The sequence below is a fragment of the Tubulanus polymorphus genome, chromosome 2 (genome assembly GCF_964204645.1).
Source record: "Tubulanus polymorphus chromosome 2, tnTubPoly1.2, whole genome shotgun sequence".
Lineage (NCBI taxonomy): Eukaryota > Metazoa > Nemertea > Palaeonemertea > Tubulaniformes > Tubulanidae > Tubulanus > Tubulanus polymorphus.
Window position 1 is genome coordinate 7,235,715 of NC_134026.1, and position 19,164 is coordinate 7,254,878.

General features: G+C 38.3%; 3 protein-coding genes across 4 annotated transcripts; all 3 read left to right on the top strand.

The window, feature by feature from the left end:
* The first annotated feature begins 1,401 nt into the window (after positions 1-1,401).
* On the top strand, positions 1,402-8,972 carry LOC141898362 (cytochrome P450 2U1-like). Its single transcript, XM_074784215.1, has 6 exons — positions 1,402-1,477; positions 4,560-4,754; positions 5,661-6,182; positions 6,690-6,805; positions 7,114-7,447; positions 8,070-8,972. The coding sequence occupies exons 1-6, from the start codon at positions 1,402-1,404 to the stop codon at positions 8,279-8,281; spliced, it is 1,455 nt and encodes a 484-aa protein (XP_074640316.1). The 3' UTR covers positions 8,282-8,972.
* Positions 8,973-9,960: 988 nt separating this feature from the next.
* On the top strand, positions 9,961-14,126 carry LOC141899836 (uncharacterized). The gene is made up of 6 exons (XM_074786397.1): positions 9,961-10,154; positions 10,471-10,578; positions 11,434-11,719; positions 11,998-12,100; positions 12,451-13,494; positions 14,041-14,126. Exons 2-5 carry the CDS (start codon positions 10,514-10,516, stop codon positions 12,861-12,863), a joined length of 867 nt encoding a protein of 288 aa, XP_074642498.1. The 5' UTR covers positions 9,961-10,154; positions 10,471-10,513; the 3' UTR covers positions 12,864-13,494; positions 14,041-14,126.
* An 896-nt stretch (positions 14,127-15,022) lies between these two features.
* Positions 15,023-18,316, top strand: LOC141900100 (uncharacterized). 2 transcript variants are annotated; one of them, XM_074786832.1, is made up of 4 exons: positions 15,023-16,130; positions 16,395-16,534; positions 16,766-16,856; positions 17,468-18,316. In XM_074786832.1, the coding sequence occupies exons 1-4, from the start codon at positions 15,532-15,534 to the stop codon at positions 17,586-17,588; spliced, it is 951 nt and encodes a 316-aa protein (XP_074642933.1). In that variant the 5' UTR covers positions 15,023-15,531; the 3' UTR covers positions 17,589-18,316. The 2 variants fall into 2 exon arrangements, with proteins under 2 accessions (XP_074642933.1, XP_074642934.1); XM_074786833.1 differs by having other exon boundaries at positions 16,398-16,534.
* Positions 18,317-19,164: the final 848 nt, after the last annotated feature.

Consider the following 19,164-nt stretch of genomic DNA (forward strand, 5'->3'; position numbering starts at 1 on the left):
TTCGCATGCCACAGGTGGGTATACCCAGATCTACGGTTAGTTCACGCATTTACCGTCAATATTATATACAGGGGCGGCACTTGACTTGATGCCATTGCAACCTTCCTTGAGTAACTCGATATTCACATAAATCCAACGTCATCTCTTCCGACGAAATTAATGAGTTGTCGTCAACCTGATGCAGTTTGCCCAATGATCCAGTATAGATGATTCTTAATTTTCTTTTTTTCATAATTGTATTTGTCTGCTCTAGAGCCTCGACTCGACAATCGTATAATGATTTCCGAGGTCCTGATGATTGTCATGTATTATGTATAATTTATGTAACTAATTATGAAATTATATTTGCACTTTGATAACCATCAAAATAAATTTAATCTGTGAATTATTATTATTATTAAATGTCACTTGCTATTAATGATTCTCAATAAATTATAATTGATTTCATAGTCTATTTCGTCTTATATTCGTCAAATATCTGACTAATGATATATATATATATATATATATATATATATATATATATATATATATATATATATATATATATATATATATATATATATATATATATATATATATATATATATATATATAGTTCGTGAAAGCACCGCTGTTGTTTATCGGGCGCCAGTGTAAAAGATATATAAGTCATTCAAGTATCCTTCCTCAACACACACAACTATTATCTGGTTTCGATAGAACTTGTAATCCGATCTTATATAAAACTAGATTAGATTGTGTTGTTGTGTCCGAGTTAAACCAGTTTTGATAAATTCGCTGTCAAAAATATTTAACCCGTTTTTTTTAATCATTTCAACTAATTTGAGCTCATTAGCCTCGATTAGTATCAGAGATATATATCGGTGTGAGAGGAATAGTCTATCAGTTCATACTCAGCACCAGCTCCGAAACGCTGCTACTGCTGCTACTGCTGCCGCTGCTGCAAGACAACAATATTTCTCTCAACGAACAGGCTTCTCTTCGTCAAAGGGCCGGTTTCAACTTGAACTCCGCAGGGGCCGGGTTTTATACACTACTTAAAGTAGAATCCGGAAGGTTTTAGGAATTAAATCGATCGCTCCGCACGCTAAACCTGTTCAGAACTAAATCTGTTGCCCGTGACCTCTAGCTGTGACTGTCGGCATTAACACAGCGGGACGGAACGCGATTGGTCGATCTAATGAATGAATACCCGGATGAATCCAGATGTTACTTTCAAACTGAACGGTGAACGGAACCAACACGTGACCAGCTCACTGCTCAGTTAACTATAACAGGATCGAGAGCTAGGGAGCGATGGCTGTGTTAACTGTGATAGCCGCAACCTGGACCGAAAATACAAATCTAACTACGAATATTCTGGTATTAATGTCGATATGTGTGGTACTGGTGAAGATAATGACTGATCGCTGTAGTCGGCGACTTCCTCCCGGACCACGTGGACTTCCTCTTATCGGTTATATACCATTTGTAGGTAAGTCTTCATAATCCAATTCCATAGTTTTGACTCAGAGTTAATTCTGAACTCACAACTGTGGAATCGGATAATTGGTTTCCACATGTCTATTTAGTTTGTATTTGACCGTCTAAATCAAACTGAAGGAAACCCCACTTTTATAAAGACACTCTGCGTGTAGTGGCATTTCGTCTCAAATCTATGAGTGAAAGTATCTGTTTTGAAAGTCTGTATAACTATGTTTTACCGAGGAATCGTTCTGGTGACAGGGTCTAGTACCGCAGTTGTGACATCATGTAGCGGGAACTCCTCAGAACCAGTCACATGAGGACCGAATTAAGATAGTGATAGTAGAACGCTACAACAGTTTTATCTGACACTAATTCATTTCCGATTATTGATTTTTATCAACTCATCTGAATGCATTTTAACATTTGTCTGATTGTTATTGAAAGATTTAAAACGCAAATTTGTAGTTGATTTTCGATGTATTGTTTTCTGGTCTCAGGAAGTTAAGTGGTTTTTGTTTGGTTTCTTATCTTCACATTGCAAGATATTGATAAAATCTACGACCTTTCCGTGGTTGTCTTCCACAGTTATTGGTTCAACAAGGACCATTAGTTCATTCTCTCCTCTATCGTTCGATCCTATTGTGGAACTGGGTCCAGGTTAAAATAAAAACCACAAAACTATGAAAGTGGACCCAGAGTCAAATTAAACCCACCCAACCGTGGAACTGGATACAGAGTCAAAATTAAACTCACACGACATTGTGGAGCTAGGTCCACAGTCTAATCATACCCACCCAACTGTGGAACTGAAAAGAGAGTTACATTGAACCCATACAACTGTGGAACTGGGTCCAGAGTCAAATCAACCCCGCATAATTCTTCAAATTAGTAACTTTTCTTATTCAAAATCACCTTGAAAGAATATGTTGTTATTTGACCAACGATTTCAGTTGTAAGTATCAGTCAATGCCTCGTTCCCCCTGCGCGGTATTCATCATTTTGATTACACCGATTTTGCCGGTCGAGCTCTTTATGACGCGAGAAGAAAAAATTGACCGATTTTTTTCCAGAAAAATAATTCCGATAAAATACAATCAAAGTCGCTCGGAAATTCGGTCACCCAGTTTAATTGTTGTAAGGAGATGAAGGAAACAACCCTGACATTTCAACCGATAAATCGCTCCACCGCCGCTATTAATTGAGGGGAAAATCGGGCAAAACAAGTTTATAAATCTATTCACAAATAACCAGTCTTTATTCGGCGAATAACAGATTTGAAAGTGCCGCGCGAAATTCGGTCAGGCGTGTGAAATAATCAATAGATTGATTTGTTCTTTCGAGAAAAAGAGGTCAATAAGGTACTATAGTCTGTATATATGTAATATTGTCTCCATAACCTGTTTTAAAGCGATTTTTCACTCGATGTTTTGATAAATACCTCTAGGTCTTGATTTGACCGGTGCAATTGTGTAGTCCGAATTAACATTTTATTCAGAAATAACCATTCTTTATTTGATAATCAGTTTCAGTACCAGCATCTAAAGCGATCTTGCATTGGTTAAATGTATACTTAGCTGTTATCGGCGTCGTATAGTGCTAAAGGGGAAATATGATAGTTTTCAAGATCATTTTGCTTTATAACTGAAATATCAGTTCATTGTTAGTCAATGAAAATTAGAATGTGACGTTATTGCGCGGCAGAATGGGATTGAAAAAGTCGGTCAGGCGTGTCACATTGTCAATGAATTTATTTGTACTATTGAGAAAAACAGGTTAATATAGTACTGATAATCTCTCTTTAGGAAAATCGCTTTATCAATAAGTTTAATTTTTCCCCATTTAGAAAAGTATAATTCTTCAGGTTGCCTGACTGACGCACTGGCGTCAAGAACAGACAAATATAAAATCCAGAATTCTTGGGAAAATAAACCAAAGGAATTTTATCCTCATGATAGCTACTTTTTACCTATCTCTATTATCTTTGAAGTAGAGCAAATTTTTCTGATTTGCTTGGCGCGCATTTTGTTTATTTAGAGATGAACCCTCAGGTGTAAACAGCAACCTGTAGTTTACCAGATAATACTCTAAGATTACTGAATTAAGTCTCAGATTCTTTTTTGCCAGGTACAAAACATTCATTCTGAACAAACAAACAATGAACACACATTTTCTCCTCGGTATGAACTGAAATTGTGTTTATTGTTATCTGCGTCCAGTCGCACTCAAGCCTGAAAAAGGTCCTTAATCATAAGGTTGGTCTGGAGTTGTTAGAATGGTTATAGAACGAAAATGAGCTTAGACTGGTCTCAAGAGTTGTAAGATTGGTTATAGATCCAGAATGAGATTAGACTGGTCTCAAGTTGTTAGATTGGTTGTATAATGAAAAGGAGCTTGGAATGGTCTCAAGAGGTGTAAGATTGGTTAGAGAACCAGAATGAGCTTAGACTGGTCTTAAGTTGTTAGATTGGTTATTCATCCAGAATGAGCTTAGACTGGTCTCAAGTCTCAAGAGATTGTTCGATTGGTTATAAATATGGTCTGAAGTGTTGACTGTGGACTGTGTATCGTTCGTTGCATACCTTGACATGAATCTGCGTACGTTCGCGACTACATCTCTCCTGTATAGATGCTGTGTTTATTGAGATGACCGTTTTATCTACACAATTACAAACATATTATTATTAACAGCGACAAGAAATGAAATTAATTATTATCTCGGAATTTGGTCACCTGATACAGATTGTGTATATGTACTACTACACTGGCCGTGTTCGGTCGACTTTTCTTGGAATTATTTAGAATCATTTCTAGAAATTAGATGACCCAATATAAATAGATATATACATTACAGAATATTTGATCTGGATTAGAAACCTTCACCAATAAACCTACACAATTACTGTGGAACCGAATCCAGAGTCAAACACTAAACCCACGCAACTGTGGAACTGGTTTCAGAGTCAAATTTAATGCACAAAACTGTGGAACTGGTTTCAATGTCAAAATAGACCCACACAGCGGTGGAACTGGGCTCAGAACGATGTAAATTATCTGCTGCAGAACTGAAGACTGTTCTTGTTTCTTTTCAGGTCAGAATCTAGCGAAGAAAGCTAAAGAATTATCTGTGAAATTCGAGACCGATTTGATATTTCTATGGTTGGGTCCAACAGCAGTCACTTTTCTGAATACGTACTCCGCTATTAAAGATGCGTTCGTAAAGAACGGAGATCAATTGAGAGATAGACCTGAAATGTTCTTCAAAAAATTTCTCACCAACGGAAAAGGTATTTGGTATAAATATTGTCTCCAGGTGTCCTGTTGAACAGGGGTTATGTTGTTTCTTTTGATATTTTGATTGATATTCATTCAACGTTTCGACTTATTCCTAATAGTCATCTTCATGAATACAGGGTTATTACAAAATAATCAGATATGCAATATATCCAGAACAAAGATATTATATTTATATACATTATAGTTTTGTTGATATAGTATTCTTGAAGATGACTATTAGGATATAGTCGAAACCTACCTAAAACAGATACAGTGGAACCTCGTTAATACGAGTACTTGGGGCAATAAAAAATCATTCGTATTAACGAAAATTCGTAACATGCAATCCAATTTGAAATTTTCCGCCAACAGTTGCCTTTCGATTCGTTGCTCGCCCTCATGTTCCCAGTTTGACGTAGGTTTATATGTACACGATTCTGAATAATGTAAATAATGATATTAAAAAACACTTTTTAGAAATTTATTCATTTATTCATCAATCAAAATCTTCGGCACGATGTCAAATGTCATTTTTATTTATATATACTAAATGTGTACCACCGATAGGTGGTCTTGATCAGCAATCATAAAAACCGCATTGGTTTACTAGGGAAATGAGACATGGGGGCCGTAAATTTTCATCGTTTAACGAATTTAACGAATTTTTCGTATCATCGCGTTCGTTTTAAGCTGATTTTTCAGTACTAGTAATTTTGTACGACTTTTAGCCGGGACAACCGAAAATCATCGTTATACCTTGAACTTTGTAATATAAACAAGGTTCCACTGTTTGAGCCCGAGGAAATATTTCGACTCCATTTTTCTAAATTTTTAGTGTGCATGGATTTTGTATTTAGCTTTACGACACGGACTCGGAGTGTTTCGTTACTGGTTATCATTGGTTTCGAATGTTACAGGTATTTTAGGATGCGACGGCGAAGTCTGGAAACAACAGCGACGGTTCACGTTATCGGTGATGAAAGATTTCGGAATGGGAAAATATCAGTCCGAACAGCGTATCCTCGATGAGGTTCAAAATCTGATCGAGCATCTGCAGACCGTTGAGAACTGCCCTGTCGATATTCACCACAGAATGACGACAGCAACTTCAAACATTATCAGCTCAGTCGTGTTCGGAAAACGTCACGAATACGGCGACCGGAAGTTCTCCGAATTCATGACGTCATTAGAATGGACAATGGGAAAAGTAGGATTCTTCGGTTTGTTGAATTATCTACCATGGTTACGTCATTGTCCGGGAGATCCGCTCAGCTTCCGGCGGATACAGCGAGTTTCCGCGAGAATCAACGAGTTCATACGAGAACAGATCGACGAACATAGAACGAGATTTTGCGAGAATAGAATCGAAGATTTTATCGATGCTTATTTACAGGAACTGAACAGAACTGAAAAATCTACGATCAATGGACATTATAATGGTAACTATACACAACCGCCAGGGGGAGCAGTGGATAGTTGACATAGTGACAATCAAAACTGGTTGTCTAAAGTTGGTTAAAGTTCAATGGCGGATAAATACCATGGTTACAATACAATTTCAAATGCCCCTATGACATTTATTCAGCAGTTAAAATAAACCAACTTTTGAAACAGCAGCTATCCCCTGGGTCGTGATTCACGAAAAAAGCATAATCTTAAAACAGTTAATTTTGAATTTTTGTCCTCATCGAAAACATGAAATTACCGTAGGTAGTTTTTCCCGTTTTTGGTGTTATGTTGTTCCTCTAGGGGGCGTTGTACATCCGTGGCACCAAGTAAATTAATGGATAAGACTTACTAAGGAATTTCTGTGATAGGGTATAGTTACAAGAACAGGTCTAAGCATATAACGGCTAAGTTTGAATTGTTGTCCTCATAGAAAACATGAAATAATCTAATTAGGTTTTAGTAAGACTTTATCGTGAACCCTGATGAATTTTTTCTAGAACAGCAGATGGTACAGGTTATCAGAGATATGTTTGTTGCCGGTACTGAAACTACTGCTATTACACTACGCTGGACGATACTATACATGTGTATATATCCACACATACAACAGAAGGTAATTAACATATTCAAATCGGATAATTAATGAATATTCATGAATTCGATTCGTTCTTAAGTATCTCATTCCGAATGACCCTTAGTGAAGATGAGGGAAAGATTTAAAACACCACGGCAAAAAGCTAGAGCAATTATAACAATTTCGAAATAGCTCGGTAGGTATTCAATAGTCAGGTGAAGTGAGTGGTGACTATTCAAAAAACGCTGATTTTCACAAGAAGTGGTTACGGACCCAGTTAAATTGTACTTGCTCCTGTTACTGGCGAATACTCATGGAAAAACATTTTTGGTGATTTATTTTCCTAGGTTCACGAAGAATTGGAAGAATTTCGCTCAAATCGTTGCAACGAATTTATAACGATGTCGGACTCTGCTATGTTACCATACACGCGAGCAGTACTGATGGAGAGCCAACGGTTCGCGACTATCATGCCTTTCGGCGTACCTCACGCTAACAATACTCGTGACGTCACACTGGGTCGTTACGATATACCACGTGGTACGATCGTAATGGCGAATATCTGGGCGGTTCATAACGACGCTGAAATCTGGAATCGTCCGGAACAATTTGATCCGAGTCATTTTCTTGATAAAAACGGGCAGCATGTTAACGAGGAATTCCTCATACCGTTCCTTATTGGTACGTAACAAATACACCCTGGGAGAAATCCCTAGATGATCGGTTTAGGATTCAGTTCAACGGTTTAAGACCTTCACCAACAACCTTTATGTCTGATTGTTTACACTAGAACAATGTGGACAAAACCATTTCCGGGACTGGCTGAATTCAGGGCCCGATTCCACAGTTCAGGAATTTGTTCCAAAGTTCTGTCCACAGCTGCATATAGTTCAGAAACCGGTTCCATAGCCCAGAAACCAGTTCCACAACGAAGTGCCTACTCCACATTTCAATGTTTTAAATTTGACTATATAGTTGAGATCATTAGATGTATTCATTAGCTGTATTCATTCAACTTTTGACTTAATCAGTTCAAATCAGTTCATTCCTATAATTGAATCTACAGTCAAATTCTAACTGAACTAACTGTAGAACTGAATATTACTGGTAATAGATTCAGCACACAGTTCCACAGTTCCACACACAGTTGTCGGTAGCCCGTTGATCTCCGATGTTTAGAGTAATTGAGAACTTAGGAACTGAGTCCAGATGATCTAGTTTTAGATAATAATAAAGGGATAGCTTTAGAAAACAACTTCTTATCCTTAATATTTACAATTTCCTCCCATTTGTTTTCATGCAGGTAAGCGTGCTTGTTTAGGAGAATCGTTGGCTAAGATGGCGCTATTTCTGTTCTTCACGAATCTCATGAATCAATACAAATTTCGGCTGCTCGAATCCGCTGCCGATATCGATTTAAACGGTTTATCTGGGGTCGTCAAGCAGCCGCCATTTCACAGAATCATCGTTACTAAGCGACACAACAATGAATTACATAGCAACCGGGAACCGTAGAAATCGGTAGAATGTTATGTGGCAGCAGTTACTTGACAATTTGAGAGAAGACTTACGAATTGATTTTTACGAAAATTGTTAATTTGTAAATATGTATTGAAATGTTTCCTTCTAATAGGTTTGGTGTAAATATGTTTGCAGATAATTTTATATAGACAGGGACCATGTTCCACAGTTATGAGTTGATATTTGACTCAGAGTTCATTGAAAATGAACGAATTTCAACTCAGAGTTAACTTGAAATCACATATTGTGGAACTGGATCCGGGCGCTCGTTGCATACTCGAAACTTAAATCCAAAATCTTAAATCTTAAGACTGATCTGTTTGGTTACAGAAGATAAAATTTGACTGGTCTTACGTAAGTTGTTAGAATGACGACAGAACCAAAATGAGCTAAGACTGGTCTTAAGTGGTTAGATTGGTTATACATAGAATCAAAACTAGATTGGCTATAGAATCCCAAACAGAGCTAAGTGGTTTTCAGTTTAGTTATAAGTTTTTAGTTTGGTCATAGAACCAAAGAAGCTTAGACTGGTCTTAAATGTGTTGATTGACTCAGTCAAAGTGTTGACTGTGCAACTTGCTACTGAATATTAATCGACGCTAATGTTTGAATCCATGACACTGTTTTTATTCGTACACATTATAAACATGACAAACTATAGACTGTTCCAAGCACCGCACAAATATTTAACCTCGATATCAAACGTTTTATTCTAAAACGCTTTTAAATTCAAATATTCTATTTAATAGTTTAAAATGCGGTTTAATCTTTATTTATATTGGATCTGAATCGAATAAAATTCATAAAATTGATTTTCATCTTTTACTAAATTTTATGCATTTGGTTTTTTCGGCAAAGGGATATTTATGGATTCCTTGCAGACAACCCGGAAACCAATGAGGAGGGTGAATCGATTGGAAAATGTGGAGCCGCTGGACCGGAGTCCTCCTCAAGACAAGGCTCCGTCTCTACAACTTCATATGCGTGTCAGTAATGCTCTATAACTGCAGCAGCCGGGCTGTTCCACAAGCTCATCTCGACTAGTTAGATGCCTGTCACCGGAACCATCTCGGGTCGGGATTATTACTGGTCACAAGTTGCCCAACATACTCATCTCCAATGATGTACTCCACGGTTTGGTCAATCAAGAGCCACTCTCAAAAGTCAAAGAGCCAGATAGAACATGTTTGGCCACGTTCTTCGGATGGACACAAACAACCCAATCCAAAAAGCCATGGAGTTCGTGACGCGCCTCGTGTAATCGTATCCCTTCCAAATTCAATCACCGTATACTACTAGTCATCACCTTAGATCTGGTCCTGATGAATATGTTTCATGTAAACCGCCTATCCCAAAGAGGAATATTGATAGCCACCCAATCAATCTTTTCGTTTTATCTCTCCAACAATATGGAAGTTACTTCAAAATTATATTCGGGAGAGTGAGGAGTCTGTTGAAGGAAAGACTTGGAAAGCATATTTTTAATGTAACTTACAACTGAAAATGTTTCAGCTCAATGAAATATTGTATTTCATACTATCTGTGATGTTGTATATGTTTTTCTATAAAGCGCTACATAGAAATATATTTTATCATTATTATCATTATGTGTTTTATATACCGAGTTTAATCAGTAAAGGTCGGAAATGTCGTCACAGATATTATGTGAAATGAGTCGTCAGATATTTATGGCTGTCAGACATTGAATAGATATTTCATTACCGATTGTCCAACGACTGTCTTTTAATAGAATAATAAGACAGAAAGAAACACAGAGAAGAATTCTCGACACAACGGAACAAATAAATGTCTCTAGGAACCAATTTTGTAAATGTGATTTTCCTCTGCTCATGCAGCGGTTTCAACTGTAAGTATAGAAAATCATGAAATCATTTGATAACATCTACTAAATCACTCGGTCCCAGTTGCACAAGTCCAAATTTGATCTTGCATTGAAGTGGTCTTCCGAGTTGGATTTAAAATCAAAGGCTCAAAATCTCAGAAATTGTGAAACCAAGTCGGTTTTATAAAACCATATAGTACAGAACCGTAGAACTGACTGAATGCTCGATCCTCGACAAGCTTGAAGGTTTATCATCCCGAGACCATATTTTCTCCTCGGAGCCACCCACCTCTATCTTTTCAATAAAAAAGACATATATCTTACGAGTTTTTTACTTTAGGCGATGAAAAATGGAGATGTGATTTTGAATCTGGAGATTGTGGATGTTCAGGAAGGTTCAGCGGATGGAATGTGATACGGCCTGTGATTCCGCGGAAAGATGCGAGCGGTTCGTGTTTGACCTTTATTTGTCTTCCCTAAAACATTATCACGTCCTACTGACCACGATTTTACGATTTTTTTAAGCACATATAGATTTTATTAATCAAAGTCAATAGTATATGCAAAACAAATACATGCTAAGGTCCAAAGGACATTATACGCAATTACAATAATTATAGAAATAACAGTAACATTTGACGGTGATCAAAAATGTATAAAATGCACATAACTGATAATAACAGTGACATTTGACGGTGATCAAAAATGTATAAAATGCACATAACTGATAATAACAGTGACATTTGACGGTGATCAAAAATGTATGAATGCACATAAACTGATAATTACAATAAAGGGTGATAATAATAATGGTAATAATAATAGCAATGATGAATTGTAACAAAAATAGTAATAATTGTGATAAATATTAGCATTAAATAATTATAGATAATAATGATAAATAATAACAAAAAATGATAATAAATAATAATGATGATAATGATGATGATGATTATATTAATTATTGATTGGGATTCTTTGGTTTCTAGAAATGAATTTAGCAACAAGACAGATTACTGTCGAGTATAAATCAAAGTTAAGAATGGAATTTCCAATAAGTAATAATTCACATTTATTCGACATATCTAATCTATTGAAATACGGAAGTGGTAGAAGGGAATCAAGCGAAGTGGGGAGGTTAGAAAAGTCATGCTGGAGGGAAGGATTTTACGATTGACCCCAATATTCGGAGCTATTAAGATAAGCTTCGAGATATCAACAAAATGTATAAGAAAATTTACCCTGGAATCGAAAAGTCTAACGCACAAATAGTTTCTTTCAGATTACTGATTTCATTTTGTAGGTTCTACCTCTGGGCGTTACATATCCACAGTCGGCTATGGCGGTACATATTTGACCACACCGTGGTTAATTTTAACACCAGGAAACAAAACGCTAAATTCAGTTACAATGTATACGACATGTTGTATCCTGGAGATCTGGAGGTAACGGTTGATGAAGGGAGGGAAAATTTCGCACCGATATCGAGGAGTCACAGAGTGTTAAATGAAACTGTGGAGCCGCCAAACGACGAGCAGAAATGGGTTGATGTCAGCGTGAATTTCATTACAGATCTCAAGTATATGAGAGTAAGGCAGGATTAATAATTGCTATAGTAAAAACTCCAAAAAAGGTCCAAGATTCCTTTCTTCGTCTGGACTCTAACCCGATAAACCCCGCATCACAAATCTAAAAGTAAATACGTAGTTCTATACAAAGATAAGTTGCTGAGTCATGGCAAGACTTTCTGAGTTCAATAGCCATCCAATGATTCAAGATCAAGATCAGTCTTCAGATTTAAAACCATTTTTGCACCCCTGTGGTATTAACATCTCGACTAACAGCTGTGACATAATTCTATTTTCAGGTAAAATTTACATTCACAGTACGAGATCCACGACCGCATACATTACAATTTGACAATATAATCATTTTAGATGACAGACCACCACCTACCTACACGTATTCAGGTGATATGAACCTTATATCCCAATCTATCTAACCAATAATCGTTTTATTAGTTTAAATATTTAGTTAGTTTAAATTAGTTTTGAGTATTAGTTTTTCGCAATTTTTCAAACGGGTTTTATACTAATACACCAATGACACCAAACGCTCTAGATCTATGGTCTCTGACGTCAAAGCTGATTGGGGTATCTTCACTTACCATGGTTTTGTTTCCCCCTGTTGGGGTATATACACCTTGACAATAGGCAACCACGCCCATGCAAAGTGAGGATACCGTAATCAGCCGGGGTTGGGCTTATACCCTTTCTATTAAACGAGCAAACCGCATCAAATATCTTCTCTATCGTTTTAGATGAGGATGCACAATTAGTTGGTACTCTAGTGGGCGTCCTGGTGAGCGTCATTTTGATTCTAACTGCCGTGATTGTCTGCTACCGTCGCATCAAACCAGAACAGGCGCGACCTGAATCGTCAACACCACGGCAAAATCGGGGACGACGATCAAGTTCTCAAAGAGGTCTAATCAACGACTATGACAACCCGCCAACAACAATCCTTCGTGATCCTGGGGATAATAGGTTTCCCGTTTCAACAGTTAGTACTGGTTACGTGTCACCAGGGGGTGCATCTGAATTCCATCCCACATCAACCCTCAACACGATGATGGTAGGTCCAGCAGCTCCTCCAGTACGATTTAATCCGGCTGCACCGCCATCTAGTTACGATGAATGCATGATGTCATATTCAAATAGTGCATACATATAATAACTGAAACGATGAAGTTGTCGGCGTGCGCATGCATTGTCTGTGTTTCGACACACGACTTGAATCATCAACACAGCGACAAAATCAGGGACGACGGTCAAGTTCTCAAAGAGGTCCTATCAACGACTATGACGACCTTCCAACAACAATCATTCGTGATCCTGGGGATTATAGGTCTGAACCCGTTTCAAATGTTAGTACTGGTTACGTATCACCAGTGGGCGCAACACAATTTCATTTCACACCAGCCGCCAAAACGATGATGGCAGGTCCTGACATTCCCCCGGTACGAATGAATCCGACTGCACCGCCACCTAGTTACGATGACTGCATGATATCATATTCAAATAATGCATACATGAAATAACTGTAATGATGAAACTGTCGGCGTGCGCATGCATTTAGATACTCAGAAAGTTGGGACTCGAATCCACAGTACTGCAGCCGTAATTGTTGGAGACTCTGCCATCAATATAACGAAAGATAACATGGTTATTTCCTTACACATTTCTGGGTTCTGTGTAAATCACTGTTATGGCCGTTAATATGTCCAGACGGCTACACGCGCGACCTCTACTGTTTTCTAAATCTTGAGAAAAAGAGACTTAAGGTGTATAATGAATAAAGCATGGTATAGCAGTCTTAGAAAGTCGTTGAATTCTGAACTGATGGTTTCCATATGAAATTCATAACTCTTGCATATTCTGCTTTATGCAGTTCTATGCAGTTTCAATTGTCATCAGGCTTTTTTAATCACTTATATTACAGATCCGCCTCCCAGAATTCTGCACATCAAGGCAAATTTGTTTCTAGTCCTTCGTGTTTCTTCTTCGTGAATCTTTATTCATTTAAATTATCAGTTTCATGATTTACAAAAAGTTTGTGCATCGTTTTATAGCATCATTCATTTGGGATTATATATATTGTCGTCACAACTCAGATATAGCATTTCTTTAATCAAAATGCGTACTTGGAATCAAATACACAAGCTAATAAAAACGCCTAGGATTTCCCGGTTGGCCTAGAAGGGGTCATCAAAGAATTGTATACGTTTGAATTCATCAGAATCATTATCAGGTTTTTTCTTCTATCCCGATGTATTGTAAATTTATGCCAAACATTTCTACCGAACAAAATTCGAAAATGGCATAAAAATGCTCAAGGATTCCAATTGTAGTGACTACCTATGGTTAAAGCTCTGCAGGGAAACCCTCAACCTCGATCAGGATACATTTCTCTGTTTGATCTATGTTACGCCGTAAGATAGCGCCCAACGTATACGTCACGACATGTTAGCTTCATTTGGAAGTACGCAACTCAACACCCGATGTTATGGTGTACGGGGAACTTGGTCTTTTCCCTTTAAAAATTGACGCTCAATTGTCAGCGGTAAAATTTTAAAAACGTAAGACAAATATGCTTGTAACAGTTTCACTCGCATTTGCAATATTTACACTTCCTACCACTATTGCTTCGTTGTTACCAGTTTTACCGGAACAGAGAGCATTTCGGTTCAAGTCCAGTATAGCGTGGAATAGTTCCCCGCTCAAAGATGCATTTTTAGAAAAGGAGTAATTCGGCTGCTGTACTTTTCAGGACAAACCGACAAACCGACATACCGACAAACCGACGATCCAGCCACGGGTAATCCACGGAAAAACCCTGTCCCTCGATCCTAGCCACAATATATAAGGAAGATCCATGCAGCCCCTCGATCCTAGCCACTTTATATAAGGGTAATCCATGCACCACACAGCCCCTCGATCCCAGCCACTTTATTATACAAGGGTAATCCACGCAACCACGCAGCCCCTCGATCCTAGCCACTTTATATAAGGGTAATCCATGCACCACACAGCCCCTCGATCCCAGCCACTTTATTATACAAGGGTAATCCACGCAACCACGCAGCCCCTCGATCCTAGCCACTTTATATAAGGGTAATCCATGCACCACACAGCCCCTCGATCCCAGCCACTTTGTACAAGGGTAATCCACGCACCACACAGCCTCGATCCAAGCCACTTTATATAAGGGTAATCCATGCACCACACAGTCCCTCGATCCCAGCCAATTTATATAAGGGTTATCCACGCAAACACGCAGCCCCTCGCTTCCAGCCACTTTATATAAGGGTAATCCACGCACGGATTTGTCGGTTCGTCGGTTTGTCGGTTCGTCGGTATGTCGTTTTTCGGTTCGTCGGTTCGTCGGTTCGTCGGTTTGTCGGTTTGTCGGTATGTCGGTTTGTCGGTTTGTTCGCACGTCCCTATGGCGTAATGTCGTAAGATTCAATCAGTCCAATACTGGCGGATTAATTCCAAATACCAGTCCAATGTGATAAGTCTCTGCTGGAACTATTTAATGCTATAATGGACTTGAGCCTGAATACAAATCACATATAACTTCTAAACTCATACTAGAAAGACTATCGAGGACCAAAAAACGAAGGGGCCCTGATATTGTACCCAGTTAACTTCTGTTGTAGAATCAAATCCATCAATTGAGTGGAACCGATTGAACCGCGAGTGTGCATGTCTAGTTGAAATAACTGACCAGAACTGATTCTGAATAGCGACTCGGAATATGAATAGGGATATGAGACATATTAGTTCAGCGCCCACCTGTCCTCTATGTATTACTATTATTACCTATATAGATAGCAACGATGTTACCAGAAGACAGGAACAATTTGAATTTAACGCCGGTTAAAACGGTTTCATCTGTTATTACAAAAAAGAAACACGGCAGGTCACGTGACACGGGATCGTCTGGACAAATATGGAGATACGAGGAGGATATAGGCCTAGATGAATTTGAAGGGAGATCAGATGTGACGTCGTGTTGTATCAGAGACGAATTCAAGGGTTATAGAACTCAAGACGGGCCCGAGACAGACTCCGAAATCATCACTTGTGCAACAACTTCCGATTCCGGTGTAGAAGCGACACCTAGCGATGAAGATCATAACTATTACGTCGTCAGCAAGTCAGCTGATCTAGAAGCGACACCTAGTGACAAGGATCGTACCTATAATGCTGTGAGTCAATCACCTAATCTAGGAGCGACACCTAGTGGCCGAGATGAGAACTACCTGATGCGGTTAGAAGAAATAGGTTCACCTGCCAGGGCTCGGTCTCACAGAAAGTCGCGTAAACCGATAAAGAGCGCAGATAAATCCGACCCTAATTTCAGAGGTGTGACTGTGAAATTCAATACAACAATAGGTGATGATCGCACAAAACTGATCATTGAATCATCATTCAGGCGAGTAGTTCATAAACGGTCTGTTAAGAAAAACGATCATTTTCTATTCTGAAAGTATGAACATATTCTTTGAAACATCATATAACATTTGAAATACAACAAACTGGACTAAGTTCCACAGTTTCCTTTGTAGTTACGTAATTCAGGACTCAGTTCCACAGTTCAGGATCCAGTTCCACATTATCCGAATCCGCAGTTCTACAGTTCTAGCCCCTGCAGTTCCACGGTTCTGGACTCAATTCCATATCTATTTTTTACTTGTAGCAGTTTGAACAGATTGTCGAAAAGACGGAGAAATCAATTGAGACGAAGGCGCAGTTACGAGGAAGAAGATGAGTTAATGACCAGTTCAGATAGTGAGGAACAGACTATATCAATGAGACATAGTTGGTCCCTTAAATCAGGTAACACTTGTGAAACTGGTCCCCTGAATCATTGGAATTCAGTTCCCACTGATGTTCTTAACAATTATCACTCCACTCCGGTAGATGGCGACTTGGTGTATTTCTGTATCGCGTTTTACCTTATGTTTTAAAGTCTTAAATACTTGTTGATGCCCCTGTGTATACCTCTCGTTGAGGTGATGAGTGTAAATAAATTCCAATTTCAAATTTAGAAAAAATTTCAATTCACAGGAAAACAATGCGCTTCTTGCTGCACAAAGAAAACCCCGTTATGGCGCGATGCCGAAGATGGAACACCTCTATGTAACGCATGCGGAATTAGGTAACATTAGCAAAATCACACATACCCGTACTTACGTAGCGATAAGTCTGTGACTTAAGATCCGTGACTTAATCTTAAATGGGCTTAGATCTTAAGACTACAATTGATAAGCTGTTAGATTGGTTGGATATACATGTGTAAAACCAAAATGACTTTCAACTGGTCTCAAGTTGTTAGATTGGTTATTGAACTAAGTACTATAGTTGGTCTTAGACTGGTCTTAAACAATTGGCCATGGCTATGCAAAACTGTGGGTCCCTTATAACTTTCTTCAAGGTAACTTCTTATCATTTTGATAACAACTGCATTTCTTTATTGCCATTTTCTGATTATGCGATTTAGAGGCAAAATCCGGAGAAACAGTTAGAAAATAAACAAAATGTTCCAACAAACATTCCTTTCCCTTAGGTAACTTCTCTAATCTTTTTGAGAAAAAAAAACTAAATTTTTGATTGGCAATTTATGATTAGGAGATTTAGGGGCAAAATCCAGAGAAACTGTTAGAAAATTAACAACATATTTTAACACGGGATTTCTATTTCACCAGTCAAACACAAAATTCAACCGTGTCAACAATATCAATTTAAAATCAGATTGTCTTTATTCTACAGATATAAGAAATATCGCATACGATGTGTTTGCTGTTGGTTCGTACCGAGAAAAGCGAGTAAAGCGAAATCGCTTTGCGCTAAATGCGGCCAGAAATTCCTCATATCTACGAAACGATTGTAAAGAATAATCCAGAGGAAAACGTACTAGAATGCAGCAATATTGAACACAGATCTTTGTGGAACAATGTCTTACCTTTTTCCGAAAATTCAGTGATCGCTTTCGGAGTTCCACAGTTCCACAGTGTGCAGCTCGAATTCAACTCTTGGGTTTTACACAAAAAAATCGTTAATGTACTAATTCTCAAGTCTTTGAGTCTAATTTGCTGCGGAGACGCGGGTCCAGAATTGAAATAGCATGTATTCAAATGCATGTATGAAATCAAGCACGTATGAAATTATTCAATATTGAAATGTACATTTGTTACACAAAATGTACAATTGTAACATTAAATGTACTGTTTTGTTACATCTAATGTACACTTGTTACGTATATAAAATGCATGATGAATTCCTGTTAAAAATCCGTATAGAAGTTCAGTCTTTATGAATTTTTGATTTTATGCACATTCATTATTTGTTGTTTTGGAGGGAAATCTGTCTCCCCTAAAAGTGTTTACTTTAAGTTTAGTTGTTCTTATTAAGCTATGACAAGTTTGTCAAAAATGTTTTTGTTTTAATTTGCCACGTTATTCGATTAGTTATTATTTTCCCCAGCGAATCGGGAGTCATTAATTCCTGGTCGAGATTTTCATAACAAAATAATCAAAAACTAAAAAAATACCTTTGTTATTTTTATACCCAACGTCTTATAAATATTTTTGTTAAAAAGATAATGAATTGTTATAAGCAGTGGATGAAAATTAATAAAATGTTCATAAAAGAGAAACGAGTTTGTTTAAATGATAATATCTGATTGCTGATGGCCTCTTCGCTCATGGAATCGTAGCTTACATCGTGGCTCATCTCCATTCTGGTAAGCGAGGAAATTTTTTCATCAGCGACGAGTCGAACGGAAATGTCTAGAATTTTTCCGGAAATTGCCGAGTTGTCCCGAGTGGACAACAGTAGACTGACTGATTACTCGCTGACACAACGATGACCTTTCTCTCCCCCTGTTCTCTTCTCCTTCCTCCCCTGCTCTCTTCTCTTTCCTCTCTCCCCTCCCGTCTTCTCTCTCCCTACCCTCCCTCTTCCTTACACTCCCTTCTCTCTACCCTACCCTCACTGCGTTTCTCCTCCTCTCCTCTTTCCTCCATCCTCCCTCTCTCTTTCTTTCCATCTCCCCCTACCCTTCCTCTTCCTCCCCACCTCTCGCCCCTTCTCTCTCCTCCTTCCCCTCCCTCCCCTCCCATCATTTCGCCTCTCTCTTTTCTCTTCTCTTTCCTACCCTCCCTCTCTCTTTCCTTCCCCTCCCCTTTCTTATTTCTTCCTCCTCTCCCCTTTTCTCGTCCCCCACCCCCCTCTCTCTCTCTCTCTCTCTCTCCCTCTCTCTCTCTCCCTCTCTCTCTCACCCAATTCACACTCAAGTGATAATAACCCGTTCAATGAAAGGTCTTTCTCGTGAATGTGTCGTTTATTCATCATCCTGCACCGATATCCTCTAACAACTATACATACAAACACAATGCATGGCGACCTTTACCAATCGTCTCTGGGGCGCTGTTTAATTTTCAGACTGTCTGTATCCACTTCATCTC